The sequence below is a fragment of the Gadus morhua genome, chromosome 16, assembly GCF_902167405.1.
Source record: "Gadus morhua chromosome 16, gadMor3.0, whole genome shotgun sequence".
Taxonomy (NCBI): domain Eukaryota; kingdom Metazoa; phylum Chordata; class Actinopteri; order Gadiformes; family Gadidae; genus Gadus; species Gadus morhua.
In genome coordinates, this window is record NC_044063.1 from 15849051 (window position 1) to 15873968 (window position 24918).

The 24918-nt window shown below is 43.0% G+C and overlaps 1 protein-coding gene across 13 annotated transcripts in view; it reads left to right on the forward strand.

Moving 5' to 3' along the window:
• Positions 1–11094, forward strand: part of kirrel3b (kirre like nephrin family adhesion molecule 3b) — a 152110-nt gene extending 141016 nt beyond the window's left edge. For 4 of the 13 annotated variants that reach the window (XM_030380685.1, XM_030380688.1, XM_030380689.1 and 1 more), the window contains exons 12-16: positions 1797–1913; positions 2593–2676; positions 2967–3082; positions 4009–4095; positions 5894–11094. In XM_030380685.1, the coding sequence (XP_030236545.1) occupies positions 1797–1913; positions 2593–2676; positions 2967–3082; positions 4009–4095; positions 5894–6361 (872 nt within the window). In that variant the 3' untranslated portion in view covers positions 6362–11094. The remainder of the gene's footprint in view (positions 1–1796; positions 1914–2592; positions 2677–2966; positions 3083–4008; positions 4096–5893) is intronic. The other 9 variants (XM_030380690.1, XM_030380694.1, XM_030380697.1 and 6 more) reach the window with 3 other exon arrangements.
• Positions 11095–24918: the final 13824 nt, after the last annotated feature.

The following is a 24918-nucleotide window of genomic DNA, read 5'->3' on the forward strand; positions in this document are numbered from 1 at the left end:
CATTGAATTGGTTATCTGTAACATATATTCCCGACAGTCTTTGAACTATGGTGGAGCCACGGGGCGGGGGGGCTGAGCTTCCTTGGCAGAAACATGAGCTCCTCTGAAATAAAGTTTCATAGGATGCAAATAGTTTTGAAAGGCTATGGTCTTATTTCAAACATAGTATGCTCTTACAATGATATGTGTTCGGATTTGATGTAGAACATAAACATTCAAACAGCATATAGAATTATTATTTGAAAGGGAACACCCTGATTTAAGACCGAGATTTTTACAGTGATTTTTAATCCTTAAATCACTCTCAAAATGTGTTAAACATTTTAACCAGGATTGGTTGTGAAACAAGAGCTTCTAAAGGCTGTATCTTAGGGGACCACCCCGGGGGGCATAACTGAAACTGAATCAGAATTCAAAGCCTGATATCCTCTCCCGGCCCTGAGTACAGGAAAGTACACTCCATTAAAACCTACTTTTTGGGCCAATCTAGCCTCATGCTAATGGTAGAAGAATAGAGAGCGGGGCAGCATGCGCACGGCTATGGCCTTTTGATTGCATTATTAATTACCGTGTGAGTTAATGACACTGATAAATTCCTGGCATATTGGTTTGGTGCTATTGCTCATTAAGATTAAGAGCGACTCAAGGACCAGAGCCAATTGGATGGGGGGGAGTCACTGCATTGTGTGAGTGTGCTCTCTCATCACGGCAGCGCCTTAGCGGATGACTCATACACAATGCGCCCTGGCATTGTTTGCCCCTTCCATATCTTCATTAAGATGCCCTCTATTTGTTACATAAATGATGGCTTGTTACATAATGAATACATGTATTTGTTGACCCTGCCCTCACAGTTCTAATTTTCAGGAGAAAGAAAAATCTCCCATTATTTGTTTTCATTGCACTTATCCCCAAATGATAAATTATAAGCTTCTTGTTCGAAAGTGACATTGATCAATGGTGACATTAAATGGGCTTTAATGGTATTTAATGGAAGAGCACTTAGTTGTTTTGCATTTGTTTAAAGCAGGAGAAGGTCATTAATGTGGACTCAGGTCCTCATTATAGTGCACTTTGCAGCAAGGGCAGGATATAGATGAATGGGCCCTGCAGTTTTTATTTCTTCCTGCCTGCATGCACACACACACACACACACACACACACACACACACACACACACACACACACACACACACACACACACACACCTGCACACACACACACAAACAAGCACGCTTGTATGCATACGTGCAAATGCACACACGCATACTCAAACGAATGCTCTAATACACTCATACACTCCATAAAGTTCTCAATAAAAAACAAAATCGCTCAGCCAAATATCTTTATTAACCTAGCAGAATGTAAATTAAAAGTTATTAGACAGCATGATCACACCACGCCTGTTTACTGGGATAACACACAAACCGTTCACTAATTGTTTTCTCCTGAGTGCGCTATAATCTCGGGATTTATGGATTGTGCAGGACCATTCAGGACTCATGTTGGGTAATGGAAACCACACACAACCCCATGCCTTTCCCTGCCCTGGCCTGTGCTAAGGATTGAAAGGAATAAGTCGATAAGATAAGCTACGTGTGCGTGGAGCTGCACCGCGAACTGCTTGTCAGCAGGGCTCAGCCATAAAAGATGTCTGTGAAAATGCTGTGCCATCTCAACGGCGGCACTGACCTGTACTGTACCCTCAATGTGTTCCCTTGCACCTCTGTTTACCTGCGCCATTCGCATGACAGAAGGGGACAATGGTGGTTGATTCTCTGTGGGTTCCTCTGCAGAGTCCCTGCCCGTGGCGGTGATCATCGGAGTAGCGGTCGGAGCGTTCGTGGCGTTCATTGTCGTCATGGGCACCGTCGGAGCGTTCTGCTGCACACGCTCACAGAGAAGTACGTTTGGTCAGTCTCCCTGCCTCCCCGCCACTCTCCCTTCCTCTCTATATTTCTCTCTCTCTCTCTCTCTCTCTCTCTCTCTCTCTCTCTCTCTCTCTCTCTCTCTCTCTCTCTCTCTCTCTCTCTCTCTCTCTCTCTCTTTCCCCTGGCCACTCACTCTGCAGCCGGTGGCAGAACTAGCACAACCAGCCAAAGCATACAAGATCATTGGGCCAACTTGCAAAACAAAACAAAACGGCGGTCATCTGGTCAAACAAGTATCGGAAATGGGCAAATGGCATGTCATATCAGGGTTTAAAATGTGCCCTCAAGATGTGTATGTAGATTGAGATCCTTTTTGTCCTTGTTATTCCCCCACTATGGTGATTTATTGGAAGTTATGCTTTTATTAACTTTAATAATCGAAAACTTGACATTCACAGTGATTCAATGATTAGGAATGTATTGTACATGAGACACAATACTGGTAATGTCATATAAATGCCATGAATGCAGCCAGACTGAAAGTGCATGCAGCAGTCTGAGGCATGTAAATCTTAATGCAAAAACGGCCTTGTTTTCCAGTGGTCCATGTTAGTGAAACTGAGATAGTGAAACTAAGTGAACAGTTAATTCAGGCAGTCTGTGACTAAACTGCACTACCCGCCCCCTCACCACGTCTGATTTTGTATCTTGTACTCCACAGAAGATGCGCACCTGGTGATGCCCACTCTGCCTGTCTCCATCTGTGCTCACCAGAGAGAACTTGCAAGCAAAATTAAGACAGAAAGTAAGACGTCCTGATATGCAACAAATCAATATTGTCCCAGACAGGGGCCGTTGACCTTGATTAGTTAAGCTGTGTGGGATTGTGTCCCACCCGTGTGACCAACAACTTGGAACATTCTTGTATTGGCTACAAACAGTATTGTGTTCTTATTTGGGACATCAAGGAGGAGTCAGGGGTCGTTGAAGTGCGTGGGAGGACATCATTATCATCATGGACACACACAGTGGGGGTGGGTCTGTGCGGATCATTGACACTCGGCTCCTCTCATCTGTTTCGGTGTCTGCCACCAGATCATAAAGGGGCCGCGTCAGCCAAGAACGACATCCGCGTGGAGATCGTTCACAAAGACCACAACGCTGCTCGCGAGAGCGAGGACCACGCCTCCATGAAGCAGCTGATGGTGAGTGTGAGTGACCATGCTACTTTTTCCTTCCGCCCTTCTCCCTGACCTCGAGTCCCCAATGAGCGCAGTCTACCTGTAGGCCCTACTGGAGTCTATACCCGCTCCTGATTGATGGATACAAATTCACCATATATTTGCTGTATAAGTGTCTATATTGCAGTGAAATGGTAAACATTGAAACGTTGATTTTATTTTTGTTGATATCCTCTTTAATAGCATGTACATGTCCTTTACAGGGGCTAATTTTCATCTCTTATTGGATAGATTTAATTGCAGAATAGCATTTTATTGTGCACTAAACGGGCTATTGGAACACTGCGAGGGTTTTAAACAGTTTGTCGATGACTCAGACTCTATATTCAGTGCATGCATCACACCATTTATTCCGATGAGGAGAGTGGGTCTCAGCACAGCAGTCACTGTAGCAGCTGACACACACACACACACACACACACACACACACACACACACACACACACACACACACACACATACAGATACACAGTACACGCAAACACCCACACACACATAGTCACAAAGTAGGCATTTACAAGAAACCCGCCTTTTTGGAAAGACATAATTGTTGTGGTTTACATATGCATCCCCCCTCCCTCAAAGGCAATGGCGGTTACAGTGAGAAGTCTTGGGTTTGTAATTATCTTCATCACACTTAATGGGTAGGAACGCCACTGCTGGGGGGGTAGAAGCCTTTTAACATCTGCATTTTGCAAAACATGAGTTCTTTCGGCATTTGCATTATTCATGTTTCTTCCTGGTCCCCGAGAGAGATGAGGTGAACACGTTTGACTATTTCCCTTTCATGATGATGTGCTCCCCCTCCGTGTATTGTGTTGCGCAGCGTTGAATACAGCAGTTCAGAACGCCCCGCCCTCCCTTACACTCTGTCTCTTCCCCTGGTTCCCATCCAGGTGGAGCGAGGGGACTTCCAACAGGAGTCTGTGCTGAAACAGCTGGAGGTGCTGCAGGAGGAAGAGAAGGAGTATCAACACATCAAGGTACATCCAGAGGACAGAAAAAATAACATGAGCAAGGGGGGCAGAGAGAGGAGGGGACAGAAAGACAGAGAGAGAGAGGGGGAGGGAGCGGGGGAGTAGAGGAAGAGAGAGTGGGTATTGAATGTGTTGCACCCACAATCTCCAACGCAGGCACCGGTATCGCTGAAAGGCATAAATCTCCCTCTCCTGCCACCCATGGTTGGGCAAGGATAAAGCCAGGGGGCGAAAATGAATCCAATTAGAGATCTAATTTGATTAATTAGGCCATCATCAAAGGTGATGCAAGAATCAAAGGCGGATGGCCCTGAAGTATAGCTCCCATGTCCGAGCCAAGACCATTACGTATTAGTGCACACATCTCTAATTTGTGGGTTATAATCCCCAATCTGTTGCACTGTTGAAAAAAAAGGCAGCACTGTAATCATAATCAAACAGCGGGCTGTTTGAGTTATGGAGCCGTTTAACAAAAGATATGTTAAACACAGTGTCGAAAAAAAGAACTCAAGCAAACAACAATATGTTTTGTGATTATGTATAGTAATTCCTTATTGTGCTCGTCTAGCCGGCGTTTGGACCGCGCCGGCAGGATAATTATACAGACGGGCGTTAAAACAATGCGTTCAGCGTATTTACGTTTAGCAAATAGATAATACAGTCATAATGACCCTATTAGATCACTTAGACACAAATCGTCCACTAATTTCCCCTGCATCGTGCCAACGCTTTTCGCAGTCCCAGAAAAAGAGGCAAAATCCAGTTTGTTTATACCACCGCCGGCCAAATGAACGCCGGCAGCGCCATCACCCAGAGGTGCTCCATCATTGTCTCCACCTGCACTCCCCCACACCCCACGGAGGGAGGGGGGTTGGGGATGTCCGGGGCGGATGAAAGAGCGCTAGGGACCGGAGCACAGGGACCATGGCAGCGATAAAGGCGAGACACCCACAGCTTCCCTGGCCGCTGTTTGATAATGACAAGCAGAACCAAGGAATCCTCTCAGGTTGTCTGGCACTGTCATTTCACTATAATTAGCAGTCTCCTATTGGGAGTTGGCAGTGTGCTCATCTCGTCTTGACATTTACATTTATTCCGAAGTGAGCATGCACACACACACACACACAAACACACACACACACACACATACACACATATACGCATACACGCACAGATACCAAACAAGCACACATTCTCACACAAATGCATTCGCACAGCCACAAACACGCAAATTCTCGAATCCCTCACGGAAACTGTGGCAACAGCGTAGTTGGTGGAGCAGAGTAGGCTGACAACAAGTATGGAAGTCGTGGCCTTAGAAGCCAACTCTGGGCCTACATGAAGTTAAAGACATTCCAACCCTTATGGGTCCAATTAAAGTAAGGAATGGAGTGAACTTTGCTCCATTACTGGCATGTGAGATGCCAAACTATGAATCATCAAGGTCCTCCTAATTAGCTGGTAAAAACATTCGGAGGTTAGCAGGAAGGTTGACAAAATTAGAATCATAACTCTGAGCTTTGGTAATATTTCTGTTTCTGTTTATCTCTTGGGCCGTGATGTGTACATCGAAGTCGGTTTTGACACGGGCCAACGGGTTTGCAATATGGCTTCTCATAAGGTCAATGCTGACCTTGACTCTTCTCTGCGCCAACACAAATATATTGTTCTAGAGAAAAAACACTGCTCCGGCTCGTCTCCCTGCCCCAATTAACACCAGGAAAAAAAACATCTCCTTCCCAACAGTTTTGTTAGTGTGCATTGACTAACAAACCTCTCCCTCGGTGTCCACACCACACAACAGGACCCCACCAACGGCTACTACAGCGTCAACACCTTCAAAGAGCACCACACCCCCACGGTTGCGGGCAACCCGCCGGCCGAGGCCTCCCGCAACCCCACCGGCGCCAGCACCCTGGGCAAGCAGCGGGTGCCCACGGGCATGTCCTTCACCAACATCTACTCCACCCTGGGCGCGGGCCCCAACCGCCTGTACGACTACAGCCAGCGCTTCGTGCTGGGCATGGGCAGCAGCTCCATCGAGCTGTGCGAGCGCGAGTTCCAGCGGGGCTCGCTGAGCGACTCCAGCTCCTTCCTCGACACGCAGTGCGACAGCAGCGTCAGCAGCTACAGCAAGCAGGACGGCTACGTGCAGTTCGACAAGGACAGCAAGGCGTCCGCCGCCTCCTCCTCCTCCCACTACTCCCAGTCCTCGTCCCAGAACTCGGACCTCACCAAGCCCCTGCAGAAGCGCATGCAGACCCACGTTTGACCCGGTACACAACCACCCCCCCCCCCGCAAACCACCTCCGCCCTTCACTCCCCCCCATCCTACCCCAACCGTAACACCCCACCCCCCAAGGGACGGTCGAGTAAGGAACGACTTACCTATCGACCACGCAATTCAACAGGGCCACCCGGGCTCCGTCATACTAAGACTTTCTCAATGAACACTGGTTTGTAAATCGTGTTTTCTTGTGCCGCCAGATACAATAATCTGGTCGCGGCTTTGATTCACTTGTCGATCAGACTTCTAAATGACCCCCCCCCCCCCAAGCAGTGGATCAAGAAGCCTTACACCCCCCCTTCAAAGTTTACTCATTGACCGGGTCTCTTTTTCTTTCTCTTTTTTTGTCAACCCTCTTACGGGAATTAGTGCCACTTGGAGGTTAATTGCCAACTACACGGAGACAACAGAAATGAGGGGATTTCAATACAGAGCCTAATTGGAGAATGGAGGAAAAGTCCTCTCAAGAGCGTGACAATCAGGCCTTCTGGTTGAAGAAGTATTGGGAGACTTATTTGGGCGATTGCCATTGAAAAACGTGGAGAGTCTTGTCAATGGGGGGAAGAGACACTCGTAGGAACGTGTGCAAACATGATGAGATCCTTCGGCTGCTTTTCAAAACACATGCTGAATGTTGAAGTGTGTACATTGTTAAACTGCCCCCCCCCCCTCCCGTTCTTAAAACAATGGGGCTCCGCTCGACTGGCTTATCAAACCTCATCTCCTAAGTAGGTGGAATAAGATGAAACGTTCCACATGTGCCCACAGACTTCCCAAACAATTATGAGGATGCCTATTTCCTCGGGCATCTGGGGCCCCTCGGAAAAAGGCAGATAGGAGCGACCGGGATGTGGTAATAAATCCCGGAGTCATCACTTAGCGTTTGCCGTCGCGAGATAAAGGAATATCAGTGTGTGTTATGCATTTTCTCATTTCCTCCCTCGCGTCCTAATGTTTCCGAAGTTTGGGATGTGAGTCATTTGGGAGCAGCTTCAAATGAGAAGTGTAAATCGCTTTCTTTTCTCTTTTTTTTTTCTCCAACAACAATCTCCTTGTGACTCGAGGGGTCTGACTACTTGACACTGTCACAGACTGTGGCAGTAGGAGGAAGACAGAGGACCCTTCCATCTTTTTTCCCTCGATAATGATGAGCTACATCCTCCTTGTTGCTCCCAGATCTTCTTGTGATAGAAGGGCACAACTTCCTGCCCCCAGGGAAGGAGAACCCTGCCTACACGCACACACACACACACAGAAACACACACAGAGGCGATGAAAATGTGACGTCCCTTTACGAGGAAGTGGTTTTTCCTGTATATGTCGCAGAGCATCACTCATATTCCGCAAGGGAACCGAAATGTAAACATTATCGTTGAGCGGAGTTTGTTATTGTGTGGCTAGTAAAACCACTGTTTACACTCTATATCTATACCGTACTCTTTTCTACTATTTTATTTTTTTGTTAATTTAACAGAATTACAGATGTTGGTGGCATGAGTCTTTAATGTGAACATAGTTATTTTCTTATTTGTTTTGTACCATCTTTACTTTACCATCTCTTCAACTGACACTATTTATTTTAGTTGAGAGCAAGTGCACATTAACTCAATTACTATACAAAAAAAGGTCTGAATTGACTGTAAGTCTCTTTTGGATTATAGTGTCTGCTTAATGGTTAATGGCCTGATTAAAGTGCACGTATGTTACAGAAATCCTCATTTGAGAATTTGCTCCAGAATACTTTGATACACTTTTATAGGAGAGAGAGAGAGAGAGAGAGAGAGAGAGAGAGAGAGAGAGAGAGAGAGAGAGAGAGAGAGAGAGAGAGAGAGAGAGAGAGAGAGAGATGTCCCTACATTCAAATGCAAGCTATTGTTATTGTACATATGACCTGTGTCTTGAGCTCAAGGTTGCTCCTCCAAGCACTAGGTGACCAGCCCTCGTTGGATCAGGGTGACTCTTTGAGCGTCTAACAGAGTTTTTGTCTGCCCTCCAGCCATGATTGTATCATACTGTATATCAATTGATTCCAGCCATCATGAAAAAAGAAAACATTTAAAAGCTATTCAAATGTCTGGAGACTTTCAAGATCACGTCCAATCCTGTTTTATGGAATCAATTTGAACCGTACATGATTACATTTTTGAAAACTGAATAGAATTTCCGGGAAAAAAACATTGAAACGCAATATACAGTAAAATTGCTCTTTAACGGTCATTCACAGTGATGTCATTTCCTATTCGTCGATTCATGGACGGCAAAACCATTATCCCAATTCCAGATATCTTTTGTTTGTTTCTTGTTTTGTTATTTTTCCAGTAAAATTAGGTAGACTGAAGGGGATGAGAGTTAAATTCAGATAAAGACATCCTGGCTTTCAGCTTGTCAGAATAAGGGCCGCGCCGTTTCCATCAAAAGCTTGCTGATTTTGCTGTAAGCACTTTACATATGATTATATTCAAGGTATTGGAATGAGGTTTTCCACTTGAGTGGCAGTGGCTAGGACTCCAATTTACAAGTGGATTGGCAACCATTGTACAGCTTAAGACAAAAAGCTCTGTTTCAATGCTGATAATCCAGTTTGGCACTTAGCGCATTGTATATAAATCTCTAAAGCTGCCTCGTTCTGTATATAATTTTCCAGCCATCTTTTCCTTTTGTTCTCAGACGTTCACACTGTATTAGAGCTGAACAATTCCCTGCGGCATCAATATTGTACAGACAATCATTTGGTCATTTGATTTTTTCTTTCTGTCCTATTTTTTTTCTTTCTTACAAACCTATACAGACTTCAGCTTGTTGTTTAAAAAAATATGTGACTTGTGTGAGCAATTATCATAATTCAACATGCAGAACTGTGTGTCTTATAGTTGAAATGTGGAGGCAATGGGTATGATATGTTTATTTTACTGTACAAAATACAAAACAAAATAAACACTAGCCATACCATGATTTAGACGTGCATAAGAGATTGTGATAATATGATGTGTTTTTTCTTAATCGCCATTTTAGGCTTGATTCAAAGTGGAGTTGCCGTTGGTCAGCAAGTGTCCTCATAAACATGTCCTCCAATCCTAACTGTTTTAGTGGAGCCCATACGAGTTCAGATGGGGAATGTACCATGGAATGGTTGTAGTTATGTAAATGGTAAGTAAGGGAGTGCTGAAAGACATGGAACATTTTCAGTAAAAAGTACCACAAAATAATAATCTTCCACATAGTATTCAAATCAACAAAGCTGGGCGGTCAGGACATGTTCTTCATCCACAGCAGTGGCTTAAGCAGATACAAACGCAGCGCCTCCGTCACGCGATACGTAAGGGTAAAAAATGATCTCCAAAATAATTGACTTTCTTCAATGGCATCTCGAATCAAACAGATGTTTCAACGGTCAATATTACTAAATTATTTTACATGAAAGGAGGGGTTCAGGAAGCGTTCAGGTGCGTGGCCAGTCAGGGCGCGCCATGCTGCCTTAATAACTTGCCATCTGAGGGGAGGATATACTGTAATATGTTGGCTAGCTAGCCAAAATGTTTACCACTCCCACCTCCGACAACAACCTGAGTTTACCATTAGGCTCTCCTTTACGTTCTTACAAAACGTCTACCCTGATCCACAAAGTATTGCATTCCTCCCCTCCTCACCGCCACCCTGTCTCTCTCCCTCCCCCTCCCCCTCCCTCCCTCTTTCTCACCCTCATGCTCTCAAACTCTCTTTCTCGCCGCTCAAATTGATGAATACACACAACCATACTCTGAACAATTACACAATAGGCCTATGTGGTTCTGTCTCTTTTCTGGTACAAAAACAGAAATTAGAAGAAATGAGCAACAACAGCAAAACGTCTGTGTCCATCCCAAAAGAAGGGGATACAAGAAAAAAGGCTCATATTGTTTTGAAGTTGTTTGGTAATGGTCCTCGGCTATACGGGCATCAGTGATGATGAACTCTCTACGCAAACATCTTGCTTGGTTGAATAAAAAAATAATTTAATCAATGAATAGAAAGAATTATTGATCATAAATCATGCCAAACTTAACGACCGTCAAGGAGGGGGTCCATGCCCGCTAAGGGTGGTTTACACGCATCGCCATGCTGGTTCCTCATCACTGATCCGCTACGGAGCGTGATAAAAGCTGCAAAATGTTTCAGAAAGTGCCAACTCCAACGTTCATAGGAAATTATTACTAATGCCGTCGATTACCACATACCTGTTTTCAGACACGTTTTTTCTTTTACTAATTTCGTTCTCATCTAATTAGCAACATTGAGAATGCGTTGCTGATGGGAAAAAAATGTGTTAGGCGAAGAAAGCAACAGAACAGCAGAAATATCCCTAGCGAGTTCAGACCCAGATGTATTTGAGTCTTGTTAGTGTACTTGCTTTTGATCGTAGGTTTGTCAGGATCTGAACTGTTGATATATTACACCCCTTATAATCCAACAGGTCAAATATTTTTCTTCTGAATACTGTATATTCAAGCTCTGAGTAACTTAATTTCCATTTCATTCATACAACGTTATCAAAAGAATAACCATTGTTTGCCTCAATGTAATGTACATTTGTAAATGATATTGGTTAAACCACTATTTTCAGGCAGTGTCCCTCTCTATGTAAGAAAAAGAAAAAAAAATGCTGTAATATACCCGTATTGGTTTGTGAATCTATGATGCTTTTGCTCTGTATATTTGGAGAATAAAAAAATGGTTTGAAACGGTGTTTGCTTTGTGATTTCATTTCTCATGAAAGGGCAAAGAAAGGACTTTTCTCACATCTCCGGCCCATATTGTGGCCTATGTATACCACACAATCAACAAGTAAACATACAGACACTCAACATACACTACAAGTGACGTAAAATCACTGCACAAATACACCGAGAAATGACAGGAAGGAGATTGAGAGTGAGAGATAGAGCGAGATGGATGGAGGGAGAGAGTGATTAACCATGATTCAATCAAGCGAGGGAATTACCGCTGTCTGGTGCGGCGAGTTGATCCTGTGCTCCTCTGAGCTCCGGCATGAGCTGCAGACGCCCAGCCTCAGATCCGTCGCCAGACCGTGACAAATGATCATCGAAAGCGACAGAGGGCGGACAAGAGTTGCAATAAGCACAGACTAAGTAAAAGTACATTTTATGACAATTTTAAATACCACACACAACCTCATCTACAATTCAGACTTATACAGTTACAACCGAAACGGATGGGACGAGTGGCGGGGGGTCAAAGGTTTGTACGTAGTCCGGCTGGCGTTCTAAAACCTCAACCCCTGGCAGGTATATGCTTCAAAGTGCTCCGGCTGTTGACTCATGCGTCCCCCTTCTCCCCTCCCCTTCCCGAGTACACAGCGGGACTGTCTCCACTCTCAAACTGTATCAGGTGTCAGGACGAGCCGCGAACGCAGCCCTGCCTGTGAACGCCGTGGCTGTGACGGTCGAGGCGGCCCTTTGAAAAGGCAGCATCACAAGCCATTGTGGAAGCCCCCGTTTCATCCGCCCTGACGCCGCCAACAACAAACAGCGCAGTCAAGCATCGTGCCTGCATTAGGCGCGAGGTGTACGTCAAGGAAAGGCCATGGAATGATAGACCAAGCCGCTCAGTCTGATTCTTCTCCTAAAAGCAGTAGTTCCTGTTTCCTCCTGGATCGGGGGGGGGGGTTAAATGCTTGTGTGTTGAAGACACTCTAAGAATTAGCAAAGTGTATAAATAGCTTATTGTGATGCATTTGACTAATCACCGTGATCCACCCCATTACTAATCAAATGTAGGCCAGGCTGTTACTCTCATTGTGACTTTCAGTGTGCAGCTTTGAAGCACCGAGGAGACCCAGACCCAGTTCTTATGGCCCACAGGAAGAGCGGTTCAGTTGGAAATGACTCACCAACGACTCTGTGTCCTTTTAACTGAGCAGCTACAGCGGGCCGTTCTATTTGTGAATTACCTTGGATCATAATTGCATTTGAAATCCAATTTGACAACGGCACAAATTCAATGCAGAGCAACTCAGCGTTTATTGCACCAACACACTCTTTAGAGGAATTGGTGAAATAGCGAGCCAAATGAATAACATTTGTTCATATATATTGTGTGTGCACGTGTGTGTACGTGTGTTTGTGTGTGTGTGTGTGTGTGTGTGTGTGTGTGTGTGTGTGTGTGTGTGTGTGTGTGTGTGTGTGTGTGTGTGTGTGTGTGTGTGTGTGTGTGTGTGTGTGCGTGTGTGTGTTTACAAACACAGTAACCACAAACACCATCCACAGTTAACTTCACCAAACTGCCTACGCATATGGTTTGATACCAGTTGGTGAAAGAGATGAGTGACACATTGGTACAGAACCCCATGCAACTGATTCCAAACTGTAATTGCCTATTAAAATACATTTTCTCATCATTTGTTTATTTGGACAGCTGTTTTAGTGGAAAGCTCATGCGATAAGCATATGTCTTCAAATAAACCATCGGAACTTTAAATGGGAGCGCTAATACAGGATTTTAAACTTTTCCATTTGGATGGTTTGCGTAGGCAAAATGTATCAAATACACAAAGCCGGCACGGACAGACGTTGGATGCTCAGGTGCAGCCGTGGCTCTGAACGGTGCGTGCCTGCCATTTGGCGTGTAGCTCGTTTAGAAGTATTTTGTATCCGTTCCAACAAATCCTCGTTCTCTTTCCCCCCCGTCCTGAAACTTTCTTCATGGATGTTGTGCCACGGTGGTGAGGAGCCAGCACATTGTCGACTGGGAGGAAGGGAAGTCTTCAATCACCTTGGACTGAACGTTGTGTTGGCACTGTGAATAAGTAAGGAACAGATCTGTCGCATGGCCATGGTTCTTTTGTTGGTTGTTGTTGTTTGTTTGCTTGGATGATGTTTTTCCTGTTTTCTTTCGAACATCAGGCTTTAGAATTGGTGAGAGATAAATAAACTTGGCCCTGATTAGATGGCAGCAGCCGAGCAAATCCCAAGGAGCATCTTAAATGGATTATTGATCCTCACTCGTTGACCTTTTCCCCGTGTAAAGGTTTGCTCCTGTTTGTTCTTAACGCTGTTGATTTGACTCCCTCTGTGGACAATGTGGAATGATCAAACATTAGCTTCCCTGTATGCGAGAGTTTACTATATACGTACGACAACATGTGTTCGCACATGGCCATTCATTTATTATTCTTATGGTCACGCTTTGGGCCTACTTAAACCATGACACAAGAATCTATACCTCACTGTTTTACCTTCCGTCAAAGGAAACTCAGTATTGTGCTCATCCTATTCTAATTGCATGATTTCCGTCGATTGACCGGAACCTTATCTTCAACCATATAAGAAATCGTCCTTGAACGAAAACAATAACCCCATTCTTCGGTTGTGTGCCTGTCCTCAAAATAAGAAAGAACGAGCGGGGGGATAAAAAAGCAAGCAAATAATCCACATAATTACATTTTCAATTATGCATTATGTGTTGGATGACGGCCTGCTGACAGGGAATAGGCTCCATTGTGTCTGTTTAGTGGGTAAGAAATGTCAAACAGCTAAATCATCTGACAGTATTGATGCAATCAATGTATCTTCCTGACACGCTCGCTTCTAAATGACTCCCCTGTTGGGGGGACAGTGCGCTGCTGAGGAGCAGGGCGAAGGGAATTTGCATCGAGGAGACAAAAAAAACAACAACAACAGGCCAGTTCTTAAGGAAAGCCATTTGCCGGAACGGTATACAATCAACATTTTCTTGTGATTAACTTTTAGTTTGCTTTTCAATGGCGGGAGCTTGTTTTAATGGTCCTTGCTCTTAAATTGCCTTTCTCTCAGAGAGCCTTCTAAACAAATGGCACAGCCCGCAGTGGTTGTGTTTGAAGTGAGCCACTCTCCGCTCTGCAATTTATTTTGTTAGACGGATCCGTTTAAGTTGAAAAGACACAACTTTCGCTTTCCTCTATTATATTCATAACAATAACTTAGATATGCAGTGGCAACTAGAGTAACAGACATAGATGTTTATTCAAATATTTAGAAAAAAAAACTTGCCTTTAAATATAGTAATTTGATGGACACTTTGAGCATCTAGTTTATATGTCTATATATATATATATTTACCGTATACATACATTAAATGTGATGACGATATTTTCCCATCTATGCAAGTGCCGTCAAGGTTTAACTTGGTTTGCTTTCTATGCTTTTGTTTCACTATTTAATTCAAGATGCACACCTCCAACGCTTTCAAGGAATGACAATCCCATTTAAGATGGACACAAAACATGTTTTTTCCCTCTGGCTACTCACACAGACATTACATGGATCTCCATTGTGGTAACAAGAGAGACCGAAACACCTGGATTGACAAGGCCAAACAACACAGAAAATCAATATAAAAGTACCCCCTCAAAATACTGGGATATATCTTCAGGGCCTCTCAGACTCCTATTCTTTGAACCAAGACCTGCGTTGTTTCACTCACAGATGTCCATGGAATTTAGATAAGAGTGCAGTCTGAAACTAAAAGCTTTTGCTGTGATACTGGAGGAAATCCTTTGATTGCAAGTATATAAGGCAATAACAAAGACCTTAACATGAATCGATTCTCAGGTGGTATTGTAAACAGAAACAGGTACGTAAGATACAATATATGCCTAAGAACATATACATTGCAATGGGTAAATGTGACTTATTTATGAGGTGTTTATGTTTCCATTCTATATTGAACAAGTTACAGAAATCCTTGTTGTTTTACAATCTCCATGTGTGTTGTGTGTGTGTTGATGTGTATATGTGAGTGAGAATGTAAGTATGTGCGCATGTCTGTGTGTGTGTGTGTGTGTTTGTTTGTGTGTGTCTGTGTGGGTAAGCATGTGTGTGTGCGTCTGTCTGTGTATTTAAACATATGTGTTTATCCTTGTGTGTGTGTGTGTGTGGGGGTGTGTGTGTGTGTGCGTGCGTATGTGTGTGTGTGTGAGTGCGCAAATGTGTTTGTGTCTGTGTTTGTAATGTGTTTATGTGTGTGTGTGTGTGTGTGTGTGTGTGTGTGTGTGTGTGTGTGTGTGTGTGTGTGTGTGTGTGTGTGTGTGTGTGTGTGTGTGTTTGTGCGTGTGCAGCAGAGGTATTGTGGTGTGGATTTGGGTGGGGGACGAGGGGATAAATTGGGTCAGCTCCATCAGTCGTGCCCCCCCTGCCCCAAGGCTCCCCCTCCCCTCCCCCGAAGCAGAGAAGGTTCAGCGGAGGATGTAATAACGCCTTAATTGTGCCACGGATGGGAGTTATTGAGTTATTCACACAAGGGTGGAAGCAGTGGATGATGGGGGGGGGGGGGGGGGGGGGGGGGGCTGCTTTCACACGCAGCCCGGCAGGTCAAAGTATGGACTAATTATCAGATATTGTGGAGAGAAAAGTGAAATAAGTAATAGCAAGGCCAAAAAAATACATTGGTAACATGCGGTTTTGGAATATTTCTTTGATTGGATGGTTAATAATCCCCAAACCGAAATATGCTTCGCAAATGCTTAATTCACATGGAACTCAACAGTGGATCCAAATCACGTAATGAGGACCTAATGGCAGTCTGAGACCTTGGCAGTGATCAAAGATCTCAGACCAAAGATCTCAGACCGAAGATCAAACATACAAGCCTTACAAGTCATTCCATTTAGAATGCCTAAACGCTGCGTGTCACCCACACATGGGTGACACGCTGCTGGGGCAATGTGGTTCCACACTGCCCCCCTGTGGTCAAAATAAGTCACACAAATCAAATTGTCTCGTGAAACAAGTCGGAGAAGAGCAGCAATCAATCGCAGGATAGTTTGCCCTCTGCACAACGAGATGCTGATTTTAAATGATTTGACAAAGGTATGGAAAGTAACTGTGCTTTTACGTAGGATAATATGAAAGAAAAGAAAACACATGAACATTAACATTATTCACTGCCTGCCTAGACCTCAACTAATTTGTGGATTCCTATGAACCAATGCTAATCAGTAAACAAACAATTATTGCAGATTCAGTTGTTGTTTTTTACAAACACAGCGTGAATCTGCCAAAGCGCTGTTTGTCCCAGAGTGTTCACCCTGGGAAAATCATATTTGCATAATGAAGAGATATTAAGGCGATTCCCTAGCCTATATGTGGAGAAAAATACCTATGGTAGATGCAAGTGAAATGTCAAATGTAATCAGCCTGGATTATTAGGTGATTGAAGAAGCATTTCCAGCTGTGATAATAATTACAAGTCTGGCAGAAAGGTTGGAGGGGAGATGAAGAATGAATGAAGGGCGAAAACGTAGGACTCCTTGTGTTCGCTATTGCCTATACATGAAGCTATTCACCCTCAAATTGCATTAACTTCTCACCCTGAAAGCATCTCATTTCACAAGCACATCTTTTCACTCTTCACATTCAGGAATGAGAAAACAATCTTAAATGTGACACGGATATGTTCATCTGCTGGATGCTGCTATCTTCATAATTCATTTCTTTAAGTAGAACCTTCAAATGCACCCTCCAACAGCTGCAGACTAAAAGCACTTCTGAAAAAGCCTCTTGGAAAAACGTAAGTAGAACGAATTGATCAAATAAACCTAAACATAATAGACATTTTAGGAACTATAGTAGAGTGGACTCATAAGCTAACCCTCCCTCCTTCTAAAATAAGGTTTAATAAAAGCACATGTCAAAATGAGAGCAAGAGGAAGAGAGAGAGAGAGAGAGAGAGAGAGAGAGAGAGAGAGAGAGAGAGAGCAAATTAGGTACAAATGAGAGATGCATCTTAGGACTGGAAAGCAAACATGTCCTATTAGCATATTCAGATGAGACTGGGAAAGCCTGTTCGGACAATGTGGATGACTGCACAGTAAACCCTCTGTAAACAGGAGATTGCTGCAACCAAAGGATTTGTCACCTGGCTTTGGTTTTTCCCATCTTCTGAAGTCCACCTTGGAAAAACGACAGAGTTTGGGCAAAATACAAAAACCAATACAAATAGTAAGAGATATAGACTGGCTTATTTGGAAGATGAGGTACCATAAGACAAGAGGGTAAGTTACACCAATAGCATTTGCTTAAATTGCTAGTGAACACGTTATTTCCAAGAATTCCACAGCGATGGAATTCTTGCCGTGGTTGCTAATGTTTGGAATTGGAACATAATTCTCCTGATGTTGAGCTAGGTGCAGACGTTGAAAAAAGAATCAATAGAATTTCTTTGTGTATGTTATATATATATGCCGGGTGGGCACTAGGCATACCAGAAGGTATAGGGGAGTGGCAATAAGGGAGGGCCTCCTCTTCCATTTTCTTCTCGGGGCAGGAAGTGTTGAGTGTGGTTAGGTTGGTGCTGGAAACAAAGAAGGAACTGTGAACTGAAATATTTCTGATTAGTTACAACCACACACACCTAATAGTTGTGTATTTTAGGTTGAATTAAATGATGAGTGTTATTGATTGCATGTTTTATTGATGAAATGAGCGCTAAGGAAGACACAGATGTACAATATCGAGGTAAACATGGTTAATGTTTCCCTCGTTATTGTGTTTAACATGACAGTATTTGTTGCATGCTGAACATATACTTTAAAGCAGGCCATTACATACTGTGTATTGGGTGTAAGGAACCATAGATGGGTCACAGCAGGGTTAGAAGCAATAGGCCACAAACAATATTTTGATGTCAAAAAGGGATCTATGATGAACAATATACACTAAGAAATGTTCACTTTCTATATAATGTAAGGGGAATGTTAACATTCTGGGCTGAAAGTAGCCGCATCAGTAGATGCTAGCATGTGGTAATGCAGTATCCCCTGCGCTCCCAGATTAATGCTAACAGGAAACGTATATCCTGCTTTTTTCTCTGATTTCCCAAGCTTCTATTTATTCAACCATTGTTGGCCCATGTACCACGTCCACCTCTAGCTGTTCTTCTTGTGAGGGCTTCGCATGGGTATTTGGGTTCAGACCTAGATTCAGATACTACCACACCTTTTCCCTAGAGTGTAGTGTTGCACATTTGTTTTATTATATCTGCATAATGAGTGTGGTTTGCATTAGTTTTAGCTTTAGTGTTCTGTGCGTTTGATCTTTAGGTTAAGGGCCTGTTGGTGCTGTATGCCTTTGTGTTATGTAGAGTCCTTTGCCCCTCAACAAGGGGTAAACCAAAGTGATGGTAGGCAAGGCAAGGCAACTTTATTTATATAGCACTTTTCATACACAAGGCAGACTCAAAGTGCTTCACATATAAACATTGTCATGCAATAAAATAAAATAATAGATAAGTAAAAGAAAACATATGCAATGAAATTAGTAAAATAGAAAGTGCAATGTATTTAAGATCAGATCAACAGTCTCTCTGGTATCCGCGTCGGGACTCCAACCCGACCTAAAGGAACTTGGTACTTTCTCTGGGACTCCAACCCGGATTCTAGTAACCCTTATCCTTTCTCTCTGGTATCAGATCATGTATCTTTCTGGTAAAAATAGAAAATTAAATTGAAAGTTAAAAAGGCTTTTTAGCAAGTAAAATTTAAAGTGCAATGTATTTAAGATCAGATCAACAGTCTCTCTCTCTATATGGTAGTGTATAAACAACATACAGCTGTATTGTTGGTAACACTGTTCTCTTCATTCAGTTGAAGCCCTGCAGCAATGTGGTTTCGTTTAAATAACATCTAATGACTAATGGTAACCTACTTTTTACTTAAATCTAAACTTTGGTACCAAATATTGGTTTGGATATTTTTCTATCGGCAGCCTGTCTGGTAAATGTAGTGCATCCTGTCAGATGAAGGCCTATTAATTTGCATTTTGTCTAATGAATCTGAATGTGCTTCGAGCACTTAGCCCAGTTTACTGAATTATAATTACAGCGTAGGTATCTGTCCCACTTATAAACAAAACCCACTTAAAGTTGTATTAGCCATAATAGCATTATAATATGCATTTATTTGTCCTTTGATTAATTTCCACAAGTTGAAGCGTGGGATGATTGTAGTAATAATTTATATTTTGAATAACTCAAAACAAAAGTTTCAGAAAACACATCTTAACCCATCTGTAGTCTTCATGACCTGATGCTACAGCTTAGCCTAACTCTAGCATTGGTTTGTTCCTTACAGTTAAGTGTTACCAGGTTAACACAAACATACTTAACCGAATCAAGACAATTGATTTGCTTAGCAGCAATGGTCATGGTATTATACTTGGTGGGACTACAGTACAGTTCCACACTTTTTATTAAGAGCATCTTCAACAAACCCACACAGCTAACAAGGATCCCACACCGACACCAAGTCACCACAGCCAACAGCTCGTTCTTTTTTTCAGTGTACAGAGATGTACAGTTGAGCAGTAGCATTGATATTCAGCGAGACCGCCACAGTCCCGACGCCTTTCCAGGGAAAGCATCATGCAGAACCACGACTGCTGCTGCACTTGCTACGTCGGTCAGTGTTGTGAGTATTGGCGCATGAAATCTAGAGGCAGAACCAGGATGCGGGCTGCTGCTTCGCCCATCCGGCCAGTCAGGGGCTGGCGGAGCTGTCGTAGGATTGCCTGAGCTGGTTTCACTCTTGAAGGAGGAAACAAGACATGAAGGTAAGAGCTGTAGCCATAACAACATGGGTCTCTCTAGGATTGGCTGAATTATTAAATCATGCTCCTGAGGTTTCCCTTGCGCTCATGGTGTGTTTCCTACACCCATCAATTGGTAGAGACACACAGACAACAGTGTTCGGTGTAGAGATAAGCAGCCGGCTATGTGCAGAAAGCACTTTTTAATTGTTAAAATAGAGAAATGGAGGTGCCACTGAGTAGACTGAAAATTAGGCAGATAGGAAAACTGACAGCAACAAGAAAGATGTAAAATCCATAAATAAATTCAAGTTACAGCATGTGATTAATTTAGTTTGTAAGGCAGGGCAGCGGAAGTAAGCTCATTATGCAGAGACTGCAAGAGGTAACAGAAGATTCAGAGACCAAACAATGGTTGAAAGTGGAGGTGAAGAGAATTTAAATTAGTTGAGAACGCTGTGGGAATAAAAGAGATGGCTTTGTACTTTTGGAAGACTGTCCTGAGATCTTAAGGAATGTGATTGCATTCCAATACTTGTCATTTCATATGTTGATTGGTTATTGTACTCCTAACCAATCCAAAGAGGCCCGAAAAGCTGATGCCAATTGAAATACTTAAATATTTTTGTTCTTACACCATTGATGCTTTCATAATTTTGTTATACTTTATTTCCAAGTTTCTAACTTTAATTTATGATGGAATCAGAAACAACCATCAACAGAATTATGGTGAAAAGCATCTTATTTTAACTATTGAGAGACTATGGCATAGAAAATACTTGCTACTAATACCAATAAAACACCATCATTAATTCAATATTGTTATTTCCCAAACATTGCCTGCCTATAGCATCTCGGCATTGAGTACATGTCCCCAGTAGCCTTGTTGACAAGCAGTTGCAGTGGGGAAAGTGCAGTGGAGTTATGTGGTGAAAAAGCCCAATGTGTACTTTATCCCAAAAAGTAAAAAACAAGTCGTGAGCCTTAGAAGGCAAAAGGGGGTTTCCCTTTGTAAGCTATAGGGAGAACCACCAAATTAAAATATGCTTTAGAACAGCAATATTGACTGTATTTGCAGAGCAGCATACTGTGTTCGCTTTTAATAAGTCCCAGTAAAAAAATGGCTACATATTTACCAGTCTAACAAATTGTTTCATGGCAGTTTGTCCTGCTACTTACTTGACTACATATCGATTTTTACAATTTTAGTCAAAGATATGGCTTCGCAGAATAGCACTGAGAAATTCTCAGAAGTTTCTTTCAGGTAAGTTTTAGTTTACCAATGTCCATAACTGTTTTATTCATGAAATTATAAATGCTTTTTATAAATGCATATGTCTATAAACATTTTCATTGTGTGTATTTTGTACACGTTTGCATATTTTATGTGTGTTATTGGACAATGTTTCTGTCATCATTGCATTTGAATAATCGTTTTTTATTTATTTTTCAAACAAATTGGAAAAGTTATTATTTTACATTACATTATACACATTCCTTTTGGACTGTTTCCAAAACGCTTTCTCAACACACACATATCTGCCTGCAAATACAACCCAGCAGAATCAATGGTAAGCAAATCAGCCACTAACGGAAGAGTTGAATTAAAAAAACATCTTTCAGTCGCATGAGCTGATTTGTCATTAGAGTGTATTTAAATGGTCAAATGCCAATAAATGTTAAGTTTCCTATGGAGCATTGATCTTAATCTATATATATGAGAGTGGAGGAGAGAGATGGGAGGAGATTAAATAGAGTTAGAGGGGCAAGGAGGAGGGGGAGGAGAGTGAAGGGGAGAGGAGTAAGGGGAGTGGAGAGGAGGAGGAGAGTGGAGAGGAGGAGGAGAGTGGAGAGAGGAGGAGAGGAGACAGGGAGAGACAAGGCAAAAACAAGAAGACGATTTCAGATAGCCTTTAAGGATTATGTTTGTGTTATTGTCAAAGCACCAAAATGTCTTGAATGTTAAATACTTTTAATGTAGTTCTCTAAAGCTCTTCAAACATTTTCATCCTCTGACGGTTCATCAACAAGGTGGAACATATATTAGGTGTCTGATGATTGGCAACATAATTGGATTGCAGTTAAATTACCTTTTTGTTTTCCCATGAGGCAATTACATAGATTGCCAATCATACTTTCCATATCTTCTTTGGTTTGAACACATGTATCACACAGATACAGATTCTGCATATTGTGACTGGTTTCAGCGATATTACATCAAGAACCAAAATCTGCGTTTTGACTGCTGTCGCTGTAAAACAAAATAAATGAGAAAAATATTGATAAATGCCCTATCCTAACTTGGTTAGCAGAACTTGGTTGAGTAGGACCTCGCAGAGATATGTTTGTGTGTGTGTGTGTGTGTGTGTGTGTGCGTGTGTGTGCGTGTGCGTGTGTGCGTGTGTGTGTGCGCGTGTGTGCGTGTGTGTGTGTGTGTGTGTGTGTGTGTGTGTGTGTGTGTGTGCGTGCGAGCCTGAGTGCGTGCATGCATGTGTGCGTGCGTGTGTGCATGCTTGTGCGTGTGTGTGAAGACATATGAGTGCGCTCCCCGGGTGCCTTAATTAAAAGTGCGGGCGTCGCACAGACTGGCAGATATTTATAGTGCCTGCTGTACTCGCGGTTGCGCCCTGCAACTCGCTTGTCAATGCAATTCAGTCGCAGACCTCCAAGGTTAATTAAAGGAACGGGAGTCTGCAACTGGCTGCCAGGGCCGGACTCAGACGCGAGCAGGGGCCCCCCCGTCATTAAACTGACACCTGTTCCTAGGCATTTTTGCAAAGGCCCATCATCATGGATGGTCGGGGGTCCTGCGAGATGTGTGTGTGTAGTGAGGAGGCTGCGTGTTGGCGGGGATCATACAAGCACATACGCTGCATGAGTGGAGTCATGTTTAATGCTTGGCGGCGTCTCTCTTCCGAGAAGTCGCCCCCCAGGATCGGACCCAGCGAAGTGGAAGTGGTGCGAGGAAGAGGAGGGGGGGTGAGGGTATAAAGTCACACACTTGGATGGACATCAAGGCTCGTCTGTGCTGATTTAATAATTGTTTATGCTCTTATTGCGTCAATTATGGATGAAGGAGGGGAACAAAATCCCAAAGCGTTTGTCACTACCCGTACTTGCTCTGCTAATTCAGAAAGCTTCAGTCACTGGCATATTATATCAAGTTATATCAAATACATTATGATTTCAGTTAATATAAAATACATATAAATCATGTAACCATATAAACACAATAATAATAATGATACTATGTATCAAAAAATATCCAGCACCTCTCAATGGACTCACACTGACCCACTTGTGTGCTTGGTTGATGTGTGCTTGGTTGTGTGTATGTTTGTGTGTCTTTCATGTGGCTGGTAGTGTGATGTTGTACATCCAACTAATGCCTCATCATCATCATCTTCATCATCATCATTATCATCACTTTGGTTTGTACTTTTGCTACTTCTGAAGACATTCAGAAAACCCTGAACTTGCCAGCCAAGAGGAAGAGAAACTGTTGGTACAGTGCTTATTTGGCTATGGAATTTAATTAAGATCATCACAATCACGTAAACAAACATGTATACCATATTCTAGATACTTCAACATTGTTATCCCCCAGAATTTCATGAAATTAAATGAAAGATGGCGAGGGATTTGATGTATTATTTTCCTGCCAGAGTTTATCGTTTATCTGCATTTGTGGGGGGACAGGTGTTCATTTCAGAACCTGGCTGACGGAAGTAAATAAAACCAAGGACAACAAGATTGGCACGTATCGCATAATGCTCCCAACATCTCACTCCCTGTGAGATTATACTTTAAAACGACTTTTACTTTCTCCTGTTGAACTTCAAGTTACTCTAGCTGGCAGATGCCATGGGGTAAATGGGTAGTCTTTTAGATATAATATTCCTCGAAACTCTATATAGGGTTTTAAATAATAGCTTAGCTAACAATTGTAGTTAGCACTAATTGGCATGCTGGAAAAGAGAAGGATTTACACATAATGTAGGGGCAGAATACTGAAGTTGATAGGCGTGTTCCACTCCCAGAAGAATGGTAATGGAATCAGTCCCAGATGTCCACAGCTAACCTGTCGGCTGTCTGCTGAATAAATAAATAGTAAAATCCGAACAGCCAATCAAGCAAGTTCAGTCCACAGATCAAGTAGTGGAGGTCTGACAAAGAAACACAGCTCGATAGTTGCATTTGTCAACCTCACATGATATCCACCCCTCAGTCTAGACGAGCACACGGCCAGGGCTGTAACCTTCTCGCTGGTCAATCAACAGTCATTTGTCACACTCCGCGAGACCCTCTTGACCTTTTTGCTGGAGTGCCGCGACCAGATGTCTGTGTCAAAAATAAATACAGATTGTTTCTTACAAAAAACAGCTTCCCAAGATGTCAAGACACAAACCACTCTTTCTCTCTTCTTCTTCTTCTTCTTCCTTTGTGACCGGAATAACTAACCCTACACACTACACACAGCACACACTAACCCTAACCAACCCCAACCCGAACCCATAACGTAAGCCCCCACCTCTTTGCCACGGTACTCAGTTGGCGCCCAGTACTTGAAATCCTCTCATGCTGATTTGAACTGGCTGGAAGCTGGAAGCTAAATGCTGTCATGTCTGAGCTGCTGTTCCCCAGATAACCGCATGGCAGGGTTCCCATGTAGGCCCACACATTGAACCTTACTGAGTGAGGTACAGAGTTGCAGTGGGTGGTGCGTCCCTCCACGCTGCATAACAGGTAATTATCACTGGGGTCGAGCCCCACAAGTTGCGCATTCAAATGAGGGAGGAAAATGTATGTAGATGAGGTCGCTTGCTATACACCCATGTATGGTACAGGGCCGCATACAAACATGTATGGACTGTGGACTAGTTCAAGACCCAGTGATGTATAAATATGCAGATGAAGACATACACACACATGTGCGCATTAGGACGCACGTGTGCCCATAAAACACGTTCACATGCCCTGTAAACT